This window comes from Hippocampus comes, unplaced genomic scaffold (genome assembly GCF_001891065.2).
Source record: "Hippocampus comes isolate QL1 unplaced genomic scaffold, H_comes_QL1_v1.1 scaffold68, whole genome shotgun sequence".
Classification (NCBI taxonomy): Eukaryota; Metazoa; Chordata; class Actinopteri; order Syngnathiformes; family Syngnathidae; genus Hippocampus; species Hippocampus comes.
Genome location: NW_017805625.1, coordinates 5,867,970 through 5,888,029, shown reverse-complemented (window position 1 = coordinate 5,888,029; position 20,060 = coordinate 5,867,970). Strand labels below are relative to the sequence as shown.

The 20,060-nt window shown below is 42.8% G+C and overlaps 2 protein-coding genes across 5 annotated transcripts in view; both read right to left on the bottom strand.

Moving 5' to 3' along the window:
* Window positions 1-10,851, bottom strand: part of dip2bb (disco-interacting protein 2 homolog Bb) — a 30,324-nt gene extending 19,473 nt beyond the window's left edge. Inside the window, exons 1-3 of one of the 3 annotated variants that reach the window (XM_019880739.1) lie at window positions 10,555-10,851; window positions 1,225-1,296; window positions 89-241 (exon numbers count right to left, since the gene is read on the bottom strand). In XM_019880739.1, coding sequence (XP_019736298.1) covers window positions 89-241; window positions 1,225-1,296; window positions 10,555-10,639 — 310 coding nt within the window. In that variant the 5' untranslated portion in view covers window positions 10,640-10,851. The remainder of the gene's footprint in view (window positions 1-88; window positions 242-1,224; window positions 1,297-10,554) is intronic. The other 2 variants (XM_019880740.1, XM_019880741.1) reach the window with 2 other exon arrangements.
* Window positions 10,852-12,855: 2,004 nt separating this feature from the next.
* On the bottom strand, window positions 12,856-20,011 carry atf7b (activating transcription factor 7b). Of its 2 annotated transcripts, none has more exons than XM_019880745.1 (12): window positions 19,845-20,011; window positions 19,062-19,123; window positions 18,851-18,947; window positions 18,631-18,758; window positions 18,385-18,510; window positions 17,479-17,636; window positions 17,000-17,096; window positions 16,786-16,905; window positions 16,519-16,671; window positions 15,483-15,671; window positions 14,071-14,176; window positions 12,856-13,937 (listed from the first exon to the last, which is right to left on the bottom strand). In XM_019880745.1, exons 2-12 carry the CDS (start codon window positions 19,107-19,109, stop codon window positions 13,702-13,704), a joined length of 1,458 nt encoding a protein of 485 aa, XP_019736304.1. In that variant the 5' UTR covers window positions 19,110-19,123; window positions 19,845-20,011; the 3' UTR covers window positions 12,856-13,701. The 2 variants fall into 2 exon arrangements, with proteins under 2 accessions (XP_019736304.1, XP_019736305.1); XM_019880746.1 differs by having other exon boundaries at window positions 13,821-13,964.
* Window positions 20,012-20,060: the final 49 nt, after the last annotated feature.

The window sequence follows — 20,060 nt, the reverse complement described above, 5'->3', positions numbered from 1 at the left end:
TGTCCCAGAGGAAAACATTACCGCGCTTTTCTAAATTGTAAATCAAAAATGGGTTTGAGTGAAGCGTCACACAATTCCATGTTCACACCTGATCTGTAGCGGTCATCCCTGGTTCCGCCGTTGCGATGTGTCCTACGGGAGCGTCGTTCACGGTAACGGGATGAACTGGAGGGGGGAGGCCCATGGCCGGATGAGGAACTGGGAGCGGGCGGCTGTACATTATTCTTCGGGGGTGGTTCTACTGTGGGGAAAAAAACAAAATATAATCAAGAATTCATTTCCATATTAAATTCTGAGAACTTTCCTCAATGGTTTTGTTGCCGAAACAGACAATGTTTTTTGTCCATCTGCAGATATTTTATTTCGGAACTTTTGAGTTAAAAAAAAAAAAAAAAAAAAAGCACAGTCAATTATTCTTTCATTCCATTCAGTACTTTAAAGCAAGAGCGTGCAGCCAAATTGGGCAAAGGAAGTGAGAGACAATTCAAGTTAATCTATCAATTAATATTTCATTAGTCAGTTAATGCTTTGGCTTATCAATCCATTTCCTATAGTAATGTAATATAGGAACCTCTTTGACGCCGAGGCAGACCAGCTAGCCGCAACTTCACCATGCAATACTTTGGCGTAAAAATGTTTTGAACTTTTCACCTTGTAATGAGTACAATGGAAAAATGTATGTTGCAACTTTGTCGGAACATATTGGCAAAAGCCCTTTTTTATGTGCGGACGTGACAGTACTTAGATAGTTTTGGTGTTGAAGAAGTTATGAGCCCTGGCCTCAACCTCATTAAATGATTTTGTGGTGAATGAAGATTGCAAGCCAGGACTTCTTGTCCAGCACCAGTAACCTCAGAAATGTTCTTCTGCACCAGTGGACAAAAATTCCTACAGACGTGTTCTTCTGTGAAGAGTGGAAGCTGTTACACAGCTGCAATCGAGTAGACCAAGTCAATATTCAGTTTTAGCTTCTAACTTTTTTGAATTTTCCCTCATAATGTTCTCAAATGGCAGTTTCTGCTGTGGTTATGAATGATCATAAACCATAACTCTATGGAAGCCTTCCCCAGTGGTAGGTAGATATGTGATGTCACTAGAGGGCAGCAGTCATCAATGCCGTGCCTATTGGATGATTCGTGTTGACAGCCGTTTGATTGAAACGCTTTTTAATTTTTTTTTTTAATGTCCACATATAAAGCTGACTAATAAAATAAAGCCATTCACCTGGGGTGTGGATGATGTATGGAGCCAGGAGTTTGGTCCTTTTCTTCTCATAGCCCTTCTGTGTAATGTCACCTGGACAAGAAAATCTTTCATCAGCAACGTTTATTACAACTCATTTTATAGTGGATGCAGCTGACACACATTTAAAAACAAAAAAACAAAACAAATACTGAAACCTCCGGAGATGGTGTCAAAGTTGCGCCTCAGAAAGTGTGCATTTTAATGCGACCTGGGGAAACAAAGCAGCCCTAAATTTGGAAATGTACAGAGTGGGTAAAAATCAGGATGATTCAGAGGTACCCTGAGAAGCAGTGGATGAGAAAGGCGAGAAACTGAGATGAAATCACGAGGACACGAGAGAGATGCAGGTGACCAAAGCGAGCCATGAGACGGAAAGCAGGCTTTGAAAGCAGGAAAGGTTGGAATCACTTTGAAAAAAAATTCTAGGCTGTAAACACAACTTCTCGAGTAGGACTATGCTAAAAACAAAATGACAGCAATCTGTGAGAAACAATACCAAATTATCTGGGCAGGAAGTATCAGAAAAGATTTAACTCCCACTCCATTTGGAAATGTTATGTTCACTGCATTCATGGGGGAATGGGTCAAGGATAGTGTGAATTCGTGATAAGTTTTCATTGGGTCATGAGGAGTCTTTAAATTTTAAGACAGGCAATATTTTGTCACATTGGGGGTACTTTTGTACCCATGGTTTGTACTTCCCTGGGATTCACCTGCAAAAAAAAAAAAATGCTCAAGATTTAAATGTATACATGTCAAGGCTCGCTTTTGTAATATTTATTTCTAAACGCCGTCACAAGTGCTTTTTCTCTTTTCGTTTTGGATGACGGTTTAATTTATTTTCACACTTGTGTGACAATTGCCTGTTCTTTGCAATGAAAACTATTTTTATGGCTCAAGTTAGTAATAATGATTATTGACAGTATTTATCATCAAAAAATCATTCTTAAATACACACAGCTGTTTGTGTGTGTTTGACTGAATTTTACCATCACAGCAGTAACTGTATTGCTGTCTCAATACACTGCAATGAATGTCTCATGGCATGTTTTAACATGACGTGAACTTGACACACAAGCTCAGGTGATGCCAATCAAGATGAACAAGTTGGATTTTTTTTTTTTTTTGGGGACCGCGGTGTTACTCAACCTTTCTAATCACAACATGGAGGTTCTGGAACAATTTAATCTGTTTCAACTGTTATAACGGTCGGAGTCATGTCACATTTTTGAAGGTTACACCATCCCATCTCGCTATTTTTATTGCGCTGTCATTCAGAATATAGCGGGGGTTGAGACTGCCAATATTTGAGGGAATAAAACAATATAACTGCCGTATATTTCCCCTTATTGACACAATTAAACCAAAACAAGGTTTTAAAAAAAAAAAGGGCCGAGAGAGAAAAGTAAACGGCACCATAAGTAATGCATGAACAGAATGGTTGGCCTTGCTCAGTCACATGATTTATTTTTAGCTCATGTGAACAGGCAGTTTCACTGCAGAAGGAGAGCGAGAGATGGCGTCTTTGTGGGGGTGCGGGGGGAGGCTGGACGAGCATTAAATGAATCTGGACGTAATCACTCTTCCATCTGGATGATTTGAAATTCATCTGTTGAGTATGCCCCTTCCATTATGGTATCCTGGTTGGGTCAAACCAATCGCTGAGAATGGCTAATAAACACCGTGAGGTTGAACATGGTCTGTATCCAGGTGGTGGTCAACACCCTGCAAGGTAAGCAGAGCTGCACTGAGTTTTGCTGGATGCAGATTAAGGTTTCTAACAGCATTAGCTTTTGATACAGCACTTATTTAATTGCTTTGTGAAGTTGATGATGCCGTGGCGGGGAGGGGCGGGGGGCGGGGGGGGGCGTTGAGTTTGTCCATGTGCCACATACACCGAGTATAGCGCATGAACTTCTGCCTTCATATGGTGAAGGTCGCTCACATTTTTTCCACAGTCTGGATTCTGCTTCCGCCACTAAAAGCAAGCAGCCAGCCGCCGTACACTCGAGTTACCCTGCACAACTCTCACCTCTTCTCGCTCACTGAATGACATGTCTCTTTCAAGAAACCCATTTTCTCAAAAGTTGTTCCACAAGCGAACCCTTCGATCTTGAAGATTCCCTCTACCCGGGTGAATGAGAATGTCCTAGCCAAAAAAAAAAAAAAAAAACAAACAAACAAACAAACTCGCTGAACGATATAATAAAAGAATCAATTTGTGTCTACTTGGGAGGCAACGCGCTTCTCTGCTGGGGTGACGAGGCCCCATCTTGTTAAACCCAAATTCCCCCGATGACCGGGTGCATCCGCTCTCCACTTGACAATCAAATGTTTCCAAGCTATAGCGTGCATTCATCCCAACCGCAATACTGAGTACGACTCTGTTTAATTTTTAACAACCGAAAAGAGAGAAGCCTGAAAGCAGCGCAGTTTCCCAAGGCTCACTTTTTGCCCAGCTGAGATGATTTGAATTGCAGCCACTCTCTTTCCCTCCACCCTGCAGGCACTCAGTCTGAATTGTAATTAACTGCTGACCATGATTCCCCCACCCTTTTCTTGTTTTTCCTTCATCACGCACCCGCTTGCTTACGTTCTCTGCAACATGATTAAATCGCATCGGACACCTGCACAATGAAACAGATCTGAACGCATGCCTGAATTTTACAGCTGTTATTTCATCGAAAACAGAGCCTTCCTTTTGATGAAGAGATGCTCTGAGGCAGCATACAAGAAAAACAAACACATATTTGTGTCCACGAACAGCTTGTCTGACTTTGATTGTGGTTAAAAAAAAAATAAAGCAACAGACTGAATTTTAAGGAAGCAGAAGGTAACATGGTGCTCCCTGCTGTGACTGCGTCAAACAAAGCTCACCTCCCCTTAAAGAGGAACTTTTTAAAACCAAGATAAACAACATTGAGTACTACTTAATACTGCCAGTGACCTTTCCTCACCAGCAACGTCACACACTCAAAATATTGCCCCCCCCCACACACACACACACTGAATGCATTATGAAAGAAAACAGCCAATTGTCATGGTCCAGAGAGCCAAAATACTTTTCAAAATTCAACAATGTTTCATATTTTTAAGCGCCACATTTAAGAGCTGTTTTTTTTCCCCTCGTGAGTGAATAGCTTGCCTTGACTTCGAACCTAATAGTTTGAAGAATATTACTTGAAAGCTGGTGAACAAACCCAAAAACTCAACAGGGAGTGCAAATAATGGTTTGTTTTCATCTTGGCTGCATTCACTCTCCTAAAATCGTGTTTTGTTTTGTTTTTTTTCCTGCTTTCTGTCTCCTGAACAAATCGTGTGTACATCTGTGTGTCACATTTCGGAACTCAAAGCAAGTGTATAATTCCGAATAATCATTTAGAGTTTTACATTAAGCCTATTTGGGTGGTGGCCCTGCCAGAAGTAGCACAAGTCCTGCATATTCATTTTGTATGATGAAGCGTTTCAATGATCATTTCACATTTAGCGTTATACAGTTTTATTCAAGCCTTTGAGAAATACGATTCCTGTGAGGTTACTTTTTTGCAGGTTATGTTTTTTTGGGGTTTTTTTTTGCAGTTTAAAATCTGACAGAATATTTCACAAATTGACATTTTATGGCCTTAATATCTTCTCTAAGCTTTTCCGAATGAAATGATTTAACGTGATACAAAAACAAATGTGCAGAGTGCGGTAAAAAGATCAATGATAATTGATCAACTCTCTCGCGGTCACCTGGCCCGACAGCTGTAGGTCCGCGTCGGGGGGCGGCCTGCTTCTGGAATCGCCGGAGTGCGAAGACGTCGGAGAATGATGACGATCAATGCCTTTTCCTTTTTAACTATACTTTTACCTTCATTGCTGGATACTATAATCGTGTGGGGTAAATCGACACTGGATGATGGCACAAATTGACGAATTCCAGCGATTTTTCACCGCACTTTTAACATCGCTGGCAAGATGGCGCACGACCGGCGAGACCTCAGAGAATTGTTGTCGGATGGCGTCGTAGGTGGCCAAGGCAACGTCAAGATAGTTGAGCGGATGTGGTTGTTTTGTATCAAGTGTATAAAAACGAGTCCACATGGTGGCTGTGGGGAATTAAAAGAGGAAAATGAACGCTTTATAAAAGCAACGACTACACTTGAGCAAGATGGACGGGAGTGAGTGTGAGGGTGTGGGTGTGGGTGTGGTTAATCCAGGTAACACTGTGACTCGCGTTTCAGTCAGCACGCTAGACTTTAAGTCAACTCAGGATAGGAACGTTGACACCCATGCATAGTCACACACACACACACACACACACACACACACACACACACACACACACACACACACACTCTCATGCAAAGGGCCTTGGGGGAGCAGGAAAGGAGTGTTGGGAGTTAATGGAAAATTAGACGTGACTCCACTTCAACTCCTCTGTGCAAGGAGAGACAAGAGGTGTGGTTGACACACCGGACACACTACACTTCACACACATCAACACGCTGTACGCAGCTATATATTTTCAAGTGGGGATTCCACGCAAGCCATGGCATTCATTTGCAAAAATGACAAAAAACAAAACATGTCAAATGACACTTAAAGCAACCTATTTAGATAGTGTGAAAGCAGTGGCGCAACAAAAGAAATGGTGCTAATGTAAAATGCTGCCCTTCCACTTTCCTATTGTTTGTCATGGACACTTGAGCCATTCTAGTGGCTAGCCAAGTTCATCTGTGCAGTTTCTGTGTTGACAATTGAACTGTTCAAAAGCAGGTGTCAATATGGCCGATCTGTTGATGAAAATGTGTTCACATATACATTTTGGGATTATGAGATGGAGAGTTAAAAATGGATACACAACCTCAAAATGTGGGCCGAGATTGAAAATATCCGCCGTTACTTGTTAATAGCCTAGCAAAGCCTCCGGTTGCTGTGCATCCGACATACAGCTGCTCTAATTCAGTGACGGCTTATAGGAATTTCGAAACGTATATGTAAGAGCGAGGCTGGGGGCTGGGCACGGGGGTCCATAGTGACAGGCACAATGTGGTGCTGACATGTAGGCCTGCATGGCTCTACAATGATGCACACGCTCATTGAAGGGATTTGTCCTAAAAAAGACTGCAGATAATATGCTGCCCCCACACATGAGCCACTGAACACGCTCCAGTAAAATATGTGCACCAAGAGTTGTTCCTTGACAAATGAAATAACGCTCTGCTGTCATGAACACAATCAGACTGATTATTAGTTTCAGTGTGAAGTTTTGATACGCCGCGCTCGTATGTTGTATCCGTATGTTGGGATGCGGGAGTTGTGGTATTTCGCCATTTATAGCGTCGAAGACGAGATGAGTCAGCGATGTGATGAGCCACAAAAGGGAGCAGTAAAATGAGGAGGTCCAACTGTGAGGTTGCTAAGGCTCCCTCAGTTCACCGTGGAGTTGAAAGCAAGAAATTTCAGTGACCCGGCTGACAGTGTGCGTTTGTGTGGAGCGTTCGTTTAAATTATTCAGTCTATCTTGTCCACAAAGCCTCCATGCATTCTCCATAGAGCCTGTTGGTACTGTTTTTATGTGTGGCTGTCCGCATTTAAGTAAGGCGAAAATAGACAGTTAAGATGTTAGGTAACACCCTGCATTCATTTCCCAAAACCAGTACGTGCCTGTGTGACATACGGCGAGCAGCAGAGGTCCGCCTGGTGGCCTCGAGCGTCACAGAGATCATAGGAACAGCTCCTGCGCAGCACCTAATGAGCTTTTAAATGGATAGGCTATATTAGCTTCGTGCCTGTGGTTCTGATAAACTCCCCCCCACCCCTCCAAAAGGTTATTATTTTCCATCCTATCAGTCAACAATCTACTGAAAGGAAGCAAGAGGATAGATTTCACGATCTTATGACCTCGAACATGTAAAAGAGCACTGCTGCGGCTCTGGATGACACATTTCGTCATTACAACAATTCGGCCCACTCATGAGTCTCCATTGCGGTATGTATGAGGGCTGGACACGGCTCGTCGATTCAAATCCCGAAGGAAAAAAATTAAATCGACTTAATCTGTTCCCAAGACAAAACGGTCGCCACGACAGAACAATTACTAAATTCACAGGCAGTGTTCGAAGTCAGTGGTCTGTAAGCGTCGGTCAGCGGAATGGTTCCATTTTTTTTTTTGTTTCTTTGATTGTTCCAGCAGAACATATATGTCAGATCATTTATGTCGAATCAAACATTGAGTTAACATTGTTGTATTGTGAATAAGGTTACTTTGGGTATTTGCTACTTGAAGCAGATTTCACTTTTTGCAAACAATGCATCTGGAAAATACACTTCATTTTTTTTACATTTTGTTTTGTTACAGACTTATTAAAATTACAAATTGCAGCCTGATATTAAAAGGTGTCACCCCCCCCACCACCCCCTCGGTCATCAAACGTTCATGCTGTCAATATGGTGTGTTGTGTAAATACATTTATGTGGGAAAAGTGAGACTGAATACTTTCCGAATGAGTTGAAAATTGTGCGTGTCAATACATCAGAGGCAATGTTTTTAGCTTCTGTACTGACGGCTCACATGCCAACAAGTTTTTCTTTTTCTTTTTTTTTTTTTTTTTTTTTTTTTTACTGTTTGGCTTGTGCATTTCTATGTGAAGCTCTGAGCATTCCGCTTTGTTTTGTTTGGTTAAAATAGTCAATATTTAATTGTCAACACATCATTGGAATAAGAGGAACAGGCTTTCTTTGGTGGTTTGAGATGGAAAAAAAAAACTTGATTTTTTTTTTCCTGAATGAATAAGTTTGCAGTCAAAAATGTCAAATCCAAACCAAAATAGTCCCCAACAAGCACACCATTGTGGAGAACGGAAAGAAGTGATTTTTCTCCTGGGATTTGTTGACAACGGGAAATATGTACAATGGTAACCTTCAGGACCACTTTGGAGGAAAGTCAAGTAAAGGTCAAAGAGAAGAGCAGATATAGACGAGGCCTTGGTGGTCTCATGGTGGTCGAGAGATCCGTCACATCCTGGCCCAGTGTGGCAAGGCTTGTTGCCCCCTGACGCTCTGTGACCTAGATTAAGGGACGCAGCCAGGACCGTAATCTCTCGTTTCTCCACCCCCTCTTTCACTATGGAACAGGCTGCTAACGGGGAAGGATAGCCTATCCGCCACAGCTTGAAATGTTAGCATGCTAACATGTAGCGTCTGTGTATGTACTGCAGCAACGGATGCTGGATTAAGAGATTGTTCTTATTTTATTGGATGGGGAAAAAAAAAGGTTCAGGGGTGATGAAGAGTTAAAGATGCATCCCACTGCGTATGAGTAAACCTTTGTTTTTCTTTCTACACCGAGTGGCAACCCGCATCCGAATAAAGAAGTGTTAGACACCCCTAACAGATTTGAAAATAAATAGATTTAAATGAAGTTATGCATTTCCAAAGTTCTCCTGTCGACACTCCCTGCACAGATATCAGCCAAGTCAACCACTGCACTGTCAAGAGGACTTCTCATCATGCTTTGAGAAAAGTTTCAGCAGAGTTCTGAGTCTTAATATCTAAACAATCAAGTGCACAGATGCCATAAGGGCTGCACGCTACCAAGTTGAGCAGCTTGCGCGCACAGCTCGAAATTCCAGTCCGACTCAATCACAAAGTCTTTGATCCCCTCAATGGATTTCTTTGTGTCCTTGCAGTCCAAGACGCTCAAGTGGGCGGTGTTTCCCCTCACACACTCTCACGCACACACACACACACGAGCACATGCTAATACACACGCACGCACACACGCACGCAAACTACTGAAAACAACCATTTCTGTGATGCATATTTTCCTCTGCTTATTACTGAGTGCGTCCCGCTTCAAACAACAATGGGAAGATTGTTGCCGAAAAAAAGATATCCATGAGAGAGCTCTCGAACTATTGGAACGCCAGATGCTGCTCGGCCCGTCCTCAGCAGAGCACACCACTGGTCCAGACGGCCAACGCATTTGACGGTTGGGGAACATGTGGCAGCATAGCGAGGGCATCTGGACATCGCAGCGCCTTTGGTGTAAAGTTGCAAGCAAAGACACAGGCGTCATCCTCTGAGACCTGGGACAGCCCCACTTGGGGAGTCACCTTACTACTCACACTCCCGAGTGAAAAGACTGAAACGGACATAAACTGGGATTCATTCTGACAAGTTCGGATTTCTTCACACATCTGCTTGGATGTGAAGGAAGATGAAAAAAAAATCAAGACTTTTCCCTTTATTCCTCAGATTTTCTTTACATTTTGAGGTGTGGTTGAAAATGGACGCCCCCTAAGTATCTAAAATCTTACTGCAAGAGGCAGCCCGTGGCTCGGGAGGTAGAACAAGTCGTCCACTAACCAAAGGGTTGGCCACCCAAATCCCGCTCTGTCCGAGATTGTCATTTTGTGGGCAAAACACTTCACCCACCTTGCGTCCAGTGTCACAACTTTCTTGCTGTAGAACAAAAATACTGAACCAGTGAGTGGATGGAGTGCTCCAGTGAGTCTCATCATTGACAGGCACAGAAACGGTCTGACGTGACGCAAGCAAAAAAATGTCAGTGAAGATTTATTTACAGCTGATGCCTGTAGATTGAATTGCTGTTTTAGTACCACTTGCATCCAGTGGACAAATCTAACTATCTAATGGGCCGTCTTAAAAATACATTTGTACGTATATGATGCAATAATGAGCTAGGACCACAATCTCTCTTTCAGCACACCACCAGTGGGCCCCAGTGTTGGGCTCTCCATGCCAAACATGACATTACTCATCCACCCTCGGGCACCTGAGAGCTGCACAGCACCAATCAGGCTGCTGCACTGTGATTCACTGACTTGCATAACAGTCATCACCACCACCACCATATTCCATTTTGTTTTCTTGCACTCACACAACAAGTAACCCTCTGCTGTACATTCGGGGGGGAAAAAAGAGCTGTGATGTGCATACAACATCATGTCTGAAGATGCATACAGCATATAGATACGCGCTGTAAACACACAAGGCCCCCCAGGTTAACTCACTTGACCCATTTTCACTGACAAGTGTATGAATGCTCATGTGTGATGAAACATAGACATGGAAATCATGTTGCAAAGAAGAAATAATTACCTGTCTACCATGAATATTGGCATACAGGAAACGATATTAATAAGCGAATGTTACAAAAGGTAATGCTTTAAAAAAAAAAAAAGAAACAAGAAAAAAAAAAGAGGTCAGTAAGTCTCCGAGGAGGATTCGCAGTCGTGTCCAGATCCAAGGGCAACACTACACCTGCTGCACATCCACCTCTTGGTAAAGCCGTCTTACCTTCGGACAGCTCCAGGTCCAACTCCGCCAGCTGGTCCCTGACCTCTTTTGGCAGAGCCGACAACTCGACGCCGCGGTCGGCCATGGCGGGAAGCTCGAGCAGCCTGCGGTGTGTTTGTGATATCTCAGCCGACGGAGGATACAGTCCCGCATGAATGTAACGAGAAGGACTCAAAAGGCTGCCGCGGCGGTGGTTACTCCATCCCCGAGACTCCCGGACACCGCCATGACTACTGAGGGAGCTGGGGAACAAGTCGACGTCGGCGGTCACGTGACCAAGCAAAACAGTCAACGGTGGTACGGCCGCGCAGCGCTCCCTACTGGTGGATTTGTCACATAGCAAGTGCCGTTGAGACGACTCGCCCGATTGGACTATGCAATCACAGGTTGGTGACGTCATTATAGGGTCGCGTGAGCAATATGGGGGGAGAGGGGGCTATATTGTTTTTTTTTTCCTGCCCCAAAAGTGCTAACTAACCCTTTAACAGTTGTGTATACCTAATTGTTAGCAATGCCTTCTATGATGTCTTGAATACTATCAGAAGCACGAATATTTAACTAAAATCTCTCTATTGTCCTCTGTAGGGTGAGGGGCAAGTTTCTCCTCCCAACAATTTAATGACATGTACAATATTTATCTTGGAACCCGCAAAAATGAATACTGTATAAAAAATCATGCTGCCATGCACAAAAATCTGAGGAAATACATATGAACATTCCACAACAGTATTATAACACAATACAGTGCTATAATTTTACTGTTTCACATACTTGCTGTCAGTAAGTTACAACTACTTGTATTTAAGCAGCTGTCCTAACCCAACATTAACATTTATCATCAGTCATGGCACTTTGATTGGTAGGCTCAAATAAAACAGCTGCAGAATGTTCCAACAAAACATAATTTACAATAAATACAGCTGTGATTTGGTTTTGTAAAATGTAGAGGGCTTGAGTGCAGGGAGACTAAAGCGGAGTTAAGACAAGATCATGAGTCTATCTTTTTTCATTAAGTTATTTTATTTGCCCAAGATAATTAATTCAGACTATACACAAGTAGTTCTCCCATCTTGAGGCCTGAGTATTTGAGAAACTCCTTCTGAACAAATATTTTCTGGAGACATGTGTATGTGGTTGAACCTCTGTTAAATAGATAAAAGACTGGTTTGAAAAGAAAAGACAGACACCGGCACTTAAAAAAAACAACTGAAAAGAGTGACAGGTTGTTTTAAAGGCGACAGTGACAAGGGTAAATAACAGGACAGTCTTGGAAGTACAATGCAGTATAAAATCTCCAATTAAAAACATAACATTTCAAAAGAAGCACCTTGCACAACCACTTTTGTCTACTACTCAATACATAATTGCTTTTCAAATGTTGTAAAGCACTCAGGGAATCTGTAATGCTCCACAGACATGTAGAAACCACCAAGCTCACTCATTCACGAAAACACATATTCACATTTTCTCTGGTCAACTGCATTAGACCACACCCCTCAGTGGCTGGGCGAAATGCAAAAACATTGATACTTAATAGAAAAATATATTGCACTACTCGTTCTTCAACTGAAATGCCTGGGGAAATGGTTTCATCTCTGCTTGTTTTCATTTTTCATTCTTAGAGGTCATCTAAAGCTAACCGTTAAGACTGTAACGTTACATTACTATTAAATTGCAGATCAATAAACTGACGCTGTGACAAAAAAAAAGCGGTGCACCTCAACTTTGAACAATCCATGCAGTCATAGTTTTTTTTTTTTTGTATTATGTATTATGTTTATTGGAGGCTGGTTAAAATAATAATAAAAAGGATGGTGGTGCAAACTGCTAGTCACGCACTACGTTATTCCGTCGCACACTTCCTACCTAATGAAAAACTGCCTGGCCAAAAAAAAAAAAAAAAAAAAAAAATCACCAACTGGCTTTGACCAGAAAAACCGGTATATATTATCCATTGGGATAATTACTGCAGTGATAAAAAGGTTTCAGGTGGCAGCAAGTTGCTTAACCCAAACTAATGCAGTGAGCAGTATTGGGAGATAGGTTCATTGGAAGTGGTCGTGGGAAAAAAGACTCTGTTTAAGAGTAGAAGTACCGGTAAACGTGAAACTGCGGTGAATCATCATCACTTTCCAGGAAGAAAAGTGGTTAAAGTACAATAATGTAAATATTTAGTCAATTCAAATATTTAGCGAAAAAACAAACAAACAAAAAACACAATTTAAAATTGTGGTTAACTTTAGCAGTGAAAGAACATTTTCATGAATGATGTGAAGAAACTCTGGAGATAGGGACTTAAAAAACAAAAAAAAAAAACATACTTGTCAGTATGGCTAGGAAACAAATATTGATCCCAATGCAGACTGACTCTGTTCCAGAGTGAAGGGTGCATAGGATAAGAAGAAAAGGGGATGCAATGATGCAACACCCATAAATCTATAATCTTTGGGATGTACAAGAGAAGACTGAAGTAGCCGTCTCTTCCATTATCAAAGACATTGGAAGCAAATTACTGCTGCTCAGGGTCAGGACGGAAATGAACGTTTAGGGCATCACATAAGCTTATCAGTGCCAAGGCAATGTATTCAAAGCTAAAAGCAATCCAGCTAAATATGACAGTGCCTTTTGTGGTGGGGCCGGGCAGGGTAGGTAATTAAAGGGTCAGATTAACTACTAAAGCAAGGTAGAAAGCCACAAGAGGCTGCAACAAGCCAGACATGTCACTGCATCAGTACATCGTTTGAGCACAAAGGGGGGAGCTTGCCGAATCGGGCCAGTGAATGATCGCTCTCAAATATTTAGTCAGATGCATCAAAGCCTGCTTTGTGGGTCACGCACAGACAGGCACTGAATTTTGTTTGGGACTGAAGTGATCAGAGCCTGATGAACACGGTTCATTCATACTTGTCATTCAAATACAGGATGTGACCGAAGACTCCGCATCGTGTTTTCCCTATTTACATACACAGAGAGAAGAGAGGAGGCCTGATGCCGTGTCTTTATGTGATTATCATTGGCCGTGAGGGAAGGAGAGAGTCTTACTCTGGGGGTAGTGGGAGTGAGGGAGACTCCCTCAGTTTAACACGTGGCAACAGTCCAACCTCCCAAATGCCACTCGAGTTTATACTGGCTACCTGCGTCAGCACATCATCTCGGCGTTGACTGGGACTGCGTCACCATGACAACCCCTCCCGGCTGGCCCGATCCCATGCCGGCCAAGACAGACATGGCCACCGCCTCTGCGGCACGGACGCTCATGCCGTTGATGGTGGGACCCGGGCTAGAGGGCGGGGCCGAGGGAGAAGGCCCATGCTGGATGACTGCTGCTGGCGATCCGATGGGTTCGGCCGACATCTCCCGGGACGCTTCCTCTCCTCCTGCAGCTGAAGGCAGAGAAAGAGACATTCACCCTTAGAGAGGTGAGCGAGTAAGGACACATTAGATGGATGAGATGATGGATGGATCCAACAGGACACAACACGCATGACTGATGGTTTGGTTTTGCAGAAGGCTTACCTAAGAAAGCAGCTTTCTTCTGCATAACAGTGACGGGGCAGTCTTTGTGGGCGAGGAGGAGCTGCTTCAGCTGAGCCACCTCATTCCTTAGGAGCGTTACTTCGTTCTGGCAGGAAAACAAATCCAAAAGGCAGATCAATGCAATTATTGTCCTGTGCCTTGTCGTTCTTTGTTTGTCCTATATGTACTGCTTTGATATATCACTGTAGTGTTAATTTTTTAGAAGTTTTGTGTAACTCTGAAAACTTTTTTTTTTAATTGTGTCATATTTAGTAGAAACGGAAGAAACAGAAAATACACACACACACGCAGGCACGCGCACACACGTTCAGAGAAGCCTTTTGACAGATTAACAGTTGGTTGGAAAAAAAAAAAAAAAGAAAGTTTGGGCAAAAAGGGTAAACGGTTGTTCCCCAACTAAGTGATTGACGTGGACCAGTCTCTTACCATCAACCCCTCAATTAATCAGGCAAGTTTCTTTTGTTTTGGCCACACTTGTAGCACAAGACAAATACAGCACACAACTCAATAGTGGACTTTGATTGTTTCAGATCACCTCAGATGTTTTCATAATTTTTTTGTTTTTATTTTTTAAAACAACTAAAAAGCTGCTTGTCCATAAGTGCTGTGTGTTTTGTTACGAAGTGTTTGAGATATGATAGTTTCATGTATTCAAAATATACTCAAACGTGTGTATACTCAAAAATAAAATGAAATGAAGACATAGTTGAAATTATTTGTTCTAACTGACTGCGAGCAGGGTTTCAAGGTGCTCCCACAGACGCACACTCGCTCTCATCCTTTAGTGTTAAGTACACTGTTACTGTCGCGCTGCATTAGCTTGAACAAACGACCAGGAGGAGCAGTGAGCTATCAACAAATTCTGTATTTCACAGCGATGTCACCTCTTGCTTCCTTTCTTGCCACTCCTCAACTCCCTTATTCAATGACAAATCACACTCTGTTGACTTCATGACCTCCCAGACAATTGTAAATTTTCAAAAACTCAAGAAGCAACTGCAGGCTTTCATCAATACGCAATGACTATTTCGCATACCACCAGTGAGAGCCACCGCACGCCACGGTTTTAGAATCACTGATATAGAAAATGGAGCTCTGGAAATGTGATCTAAATGACTCATGAAAAAAATCATTAAAACATTTTTTATACACATGAAATCCCTTAAAGTCTCTGAAAAGCAAAAATCTAAATCTGACACACCACAGAAACTCTTTTCTGTGGTGTGTCAGATTGAGAACAACCCTGGCAAATTTCAATGACTTAAAAAAAAAAAAAAGAAATAAAAAGAAAATTGCCATCTATATAAAATGAGGCTTCAATACTTTCAGCCCTCCTTTCGCATGGTTCAAAGTAAGTGCTCAGATTTACCCTCCAATGGCTGAACGCTCACCGTCAAAGAGACATTCATGCTGGCAAGATCGTCCGCCTTCTTCTCCAAAGAATTCACCCACAACTTCCTCTTCTGCCTGCAGCGTGAGGCGGCTGCTCGATTCCTTTCGAGAAAACGCTGTCTCCTCTCATCGGGGTCCATCTCAGAGGCTCGCCGCCGCCGGCCTCCAGTTGGCTGCGCAGGGGACACCTGGGGATGAGGATCGTCTGCATAAGAACTGAGTCAACCTCTTTGGAATCTTTCTTTTGGGTAAGAAATTCAACAGGACGTGTAAACTAATAGCATCCGCAGTACAACCTTGGTTCACAACCTGAATACGATCAGAGACTGCGGAACTTCCCACAAAAGGAACAGAAGTTGATTTAATCCATTGCCAGAAATAATTAGAAACTACAAGAACCCTTCTTTGGGTCCATCGTAGTCAAAATAGTACATAGCCTGAACACGGCGCATTGAGAAGCGGAGAGGAAGCTTCCTGCCGAGCCACAGCACACCCGCCTGCCGGATGACCCACGTGTACCACAGCTCTGGCTGCTCCCCCAACAGATGGCAGATTTCGTCAAACAACCAAAATGCATAGCGGGCTCAGAAACATGAGCATCATTCTCATGCTGAGGCAGTATTTCCTTTTTTTCCTCACCCCCAACAGCAATATGGTTAAGCTTCATTCTTGTATAACCACTTAACTTTTCATTTCCTGGAAGCCCCCCCACCCCCATCCCAACACACAAACACTCCCCACACACAAAAACAAGAATAACTGAAATACGTGTTGCACAGAGCAAACAAAGTTGACGCTGCACGAGAGTAAACAGAGCCGAGCGTTCTGCATGGACGTGACTGTTTCGGAACTGAAGCATAGTTTGTGAACCGAAGCAATATTTGCTAAAAAATGTGAACCGTTAACAAAGTTGCTCACGAACAGGGTCAGCCAAAATGTAATTAAAGGTTCCACTTTTTTAACTAATCTACCTATGCTACATAATACAAAAGCTCCAATTGCTGAGTGGTCCTCATTGTTCGAAGATGTTAGTACCTGTGGTTGGGCAGGTGACGGTGCATCCGAATTTTGAGTAGGCTGCTGGCTCTGTTCCTGCTTCTGGGGGATGGCTGGGAAGGATCCTGCCCCCCCGGCACCACCACCATCATGTGCTCCTGAGCCTTGATTACTTAGGGCTGCCTTCAAGCGCTGCAGACAGGGAAGCGAGACTTCCAATGAGTGCCAAGCTATCCAGAAGAATAGCTGCCAATAGGTCTAACGTGATGCAGTTTATGGAAGTGGGCTCATCTTGACTCATCTCACCATCTTGGTCTCAGGTTGCAGGTGATAACCTGATGGGGAGGATGAATCACTGCTGGCCCCGCCGACCGGGGGTCCTGGGATCCCAGGAATGTTAGGCACTGAGTTCCCGGGCCTCGCCAGCTTCACAAAGCAAAAAAGAACAAGGTGAGGTGCTTCAGATTAAGGCACAGCATTAAAAGAATATGAATTAATATTTACATTGAGAAAGACTTACAGAAATGACTGAGGTAATCTGCGCAGGACTTTGCAGCAGAGGGACTGTTTGCCCATTCGCAAAGTGCCTTACGATGGGATAAGAGCTTGTTGGTGAGCTATGGACAACAAAAGACATAGTGTCTCAATCATAGACTGAACATGACTAATGAGCTGGATTCCTTCCTAACATTAAGCACGTTAAAAAAAGTCAAATAACTATTTGCATAACATTAACTACAATTTGATAACTGTATTTAGGAATGAGTTGTGGCTCTCAAGAGGACAACTTTCAGTGTTGTAAGGCATAAATGTGTCCCTACATAACCTAATTTTGCACTTCATTTTTTTTTCCCGATAGGTCTTCAGTGTGGCGCTTCATTGCCCCAATACTGCACATGTATGCGATAAGTTCATTTTTTTTTGTACGTGTACCTCAACAGTCACAGAGTTCTTGGGAACGCGACCACAAGTCTTGAACACAAAGAAACATCAGTTTACCTAAGCTGTCGGTTCGAGGGCGGCGCCTGCGTGATGACAGACGTTGGAGATGGTAGCGTAGGGTGAAGAGGATCATTGCTCATGTGGAGAGGCAGAGAACCTGGACGCACAATGGTTGGAGTTGGGGCAGAACTTGCCACTGGCTTTGTCAGAATCTCCTGTTGTCAAATAAAGCAGTGGCATTTAGTTTATCTCAACAAGCTGGAAAAAAAAACAGTTTCTCCATGTCCTCATAATATACTTGATAGAAAGTCTTACACAGCCTGTTGAAAGGCCTGTTTTTTGTGATTAAAAAAAGAGAGACCTTTTCCCAAAGTTTTGAAGTATAACCTCTGTAACATAATTGTTTGATCTTATTAAAGGGGAAAATTAAAAGATAAAACTGTACGATAGACTAGTTGCCTTCATATGTAAACCCACAAGTCACTCATGGTTTGTTGCAGCACCTTTACCTTTTATTACAGCACTCAGTCTTTTAGGGTGGGACTCATCTTGATGTGGCAATATGTGCTCACTCTTCAATCCCCAAATGTGTCATACTCCCACATACGGAGCTGTTCATAATTCGCTCCACCTTGACTAAAGGCCTGAGCATGATGCTGCTACCACCACGCTTCACTGTCATTAGGTACGATGTTCTTTGGGTGACGAGCAGTGTTGTCTTTAAATCATGCACAACATCATTTCATTTTTTTCCCACGTGAACTGGACAGGTTATAGGTCATATCAATGGTGAAATCGTTTTGAAATAATTTATCTTGGTCTCGTTCTTTATTGCATCACAAAAACTTGGTACCTTAACAGCGCTGTGTAGACTTCTTATAACCATTGTAAGTCTTACTCAGTAAACTTCTACTTAGGATCGGATCGAAGTAGAGTTTGTGGTTATTGAGTTTTGCCTCTCACCCTTGAATCTTTACTTATGTCTGACATGCTGGAGGAAGAATCTGGGCTATTGGGAGGAGAAGAATCCACTTCTAAAGGATCTTCATCTTCATCCTTTGCTACACATTGTGTTTGTAAAGCTGAAGCCTTAGTAGGAAAGAAAAAAACAACTGGTGAAAATGCCCTTTAAAAAAATGACAAAAAATGATGACATTTTAGGGGAACTAGCAGCTCATTCATTCGATGTATTTTCATTTGAATTCTCACTGTGTTTTTTGTCCTGTGCTCCTCTTCCTGTACTTTACAAAAGTCCTGTTCGAAGGAATTGGCCAGGTCATTGAATAGTCCAACTTCCTCACAGTTCTTCAGGAAACGTGTGGGTGTGGGTGTCTGGTCTGTGGGTATTGAAGTAAAAATAACACAATTAACTATTATATCAAGTTTCATAGTTTACTGCATAGAATAGCACAGGCCCAAATGTTATTACCTGCTATAATAACAGAGTCTGTTCTAGCAGGACCGAATTTTAATGTCATTTCATGTTTGTGTTTATGCACAGAAAGATGATCTTCGTTGGTGAATCTCTGCAGTAAAGAAAAATGTAAAAAATAAAATTGCAGTGAATTAGTTTACATTAAAACATGAACATGAATTAAAAATAAGCCGTAAGAATGCATTAAAAGAGCAGATGACATTACCTGCCCACATCCAGGGGCAGTGCAGACAAATGGGCGGTCATCCCCCATCTCTCACATAAGTTCTGGAAAATGTTTCAAGATAATGATTCAGTACATACCTCAGCTAATGACCTAAAGTTAAACGAGCAGTAGACAGAACTCATGTTCATTAGATATATATTTTCTGGGCACAATGCAACGAATACCAAAGTGCCTACGTTCGGCAATTCATATTATTGCTGAAATACTAGGCAGATCATCTTTCACTCCAACTACGGATGCCGAGGCGTCAACTTGGGGACGATGAGATTATCGACATTACCACTCTGACATGACACTTTTATAGCGTACAATGACAAGAGTGCAGTGTTAATATTTGTGAAGTGTAGCAACCAGTGGTTTAAAAATGGTGGATAGTTTCACATCAAATGCCAAACCTATGGCTACGTAAGGGACAGGCCCGAGGCTAACATATTACGCTTCTCTGAAAGCATTGACGTTACTATGAACGTGAAAACTAAGCCGATGGACACGTCCAACGCACTGTCAGGAACCAAATAAGCGATTATAGGAACCGACGTTTCCATTACTTCGTTTCGTTGGTCCGCTCAGGACAAAACGCCAGCTAAGAAATGCTAACAACTAGCTTACGCTCGTTAGCTCGTCTTTCGCGGACCATTGCGGCCAAGTTAACGAGTGAACGTTAGCAGTCTTCCAATGTGACATGACGTTGAAACACACCTAGAAAAATCACTGCAGTGTTAAAACCGTCTCACACATCCGAGGATTCAGAATAGGGCTCACCCGACTTTCGAGCAGCCTCGTCGCTCCCCTCCCTGCTCCGTCCGGGCACCAACGCTGCGGTGCTGTCGTCGCCTCGTTGTTGACACTTGACATTCCCATTTCCAATCTCGCGAGAGTTAAAACCCGAACCCAGGGTGTTACATAAAGGTTCGCGGCGCCGGCATGTAAAGACCACCGTTTGTGGTGTTTGTGGTTCAACGTACATTTTCACACATC

Excerpts from the sequence above, each read along its gene's own strand:
- atf7b (XM_019880745.1), bottom strand. The coding sequence starts at position 19,109 with ATGGGGGATGACCGCCCATTTGTCTGCACTGCCCCTGGATGTGGGCAG. Across the intron at positions 18,511-18,630 it reads AGCACAGGACAAAAAACACA|GCTTCAGCTTTACAAACACA; the intron begins GTGAGAATTCAA and ends TTTCCTACTAAG. Across the intron at positions 15,672-16,518 it reads CGTCACCTGCCCAACCACAG|GTGTCCCCTGCGCAGCCAAC; the intron begins GTACTAACATCT and ends CCTCATCCCCAG.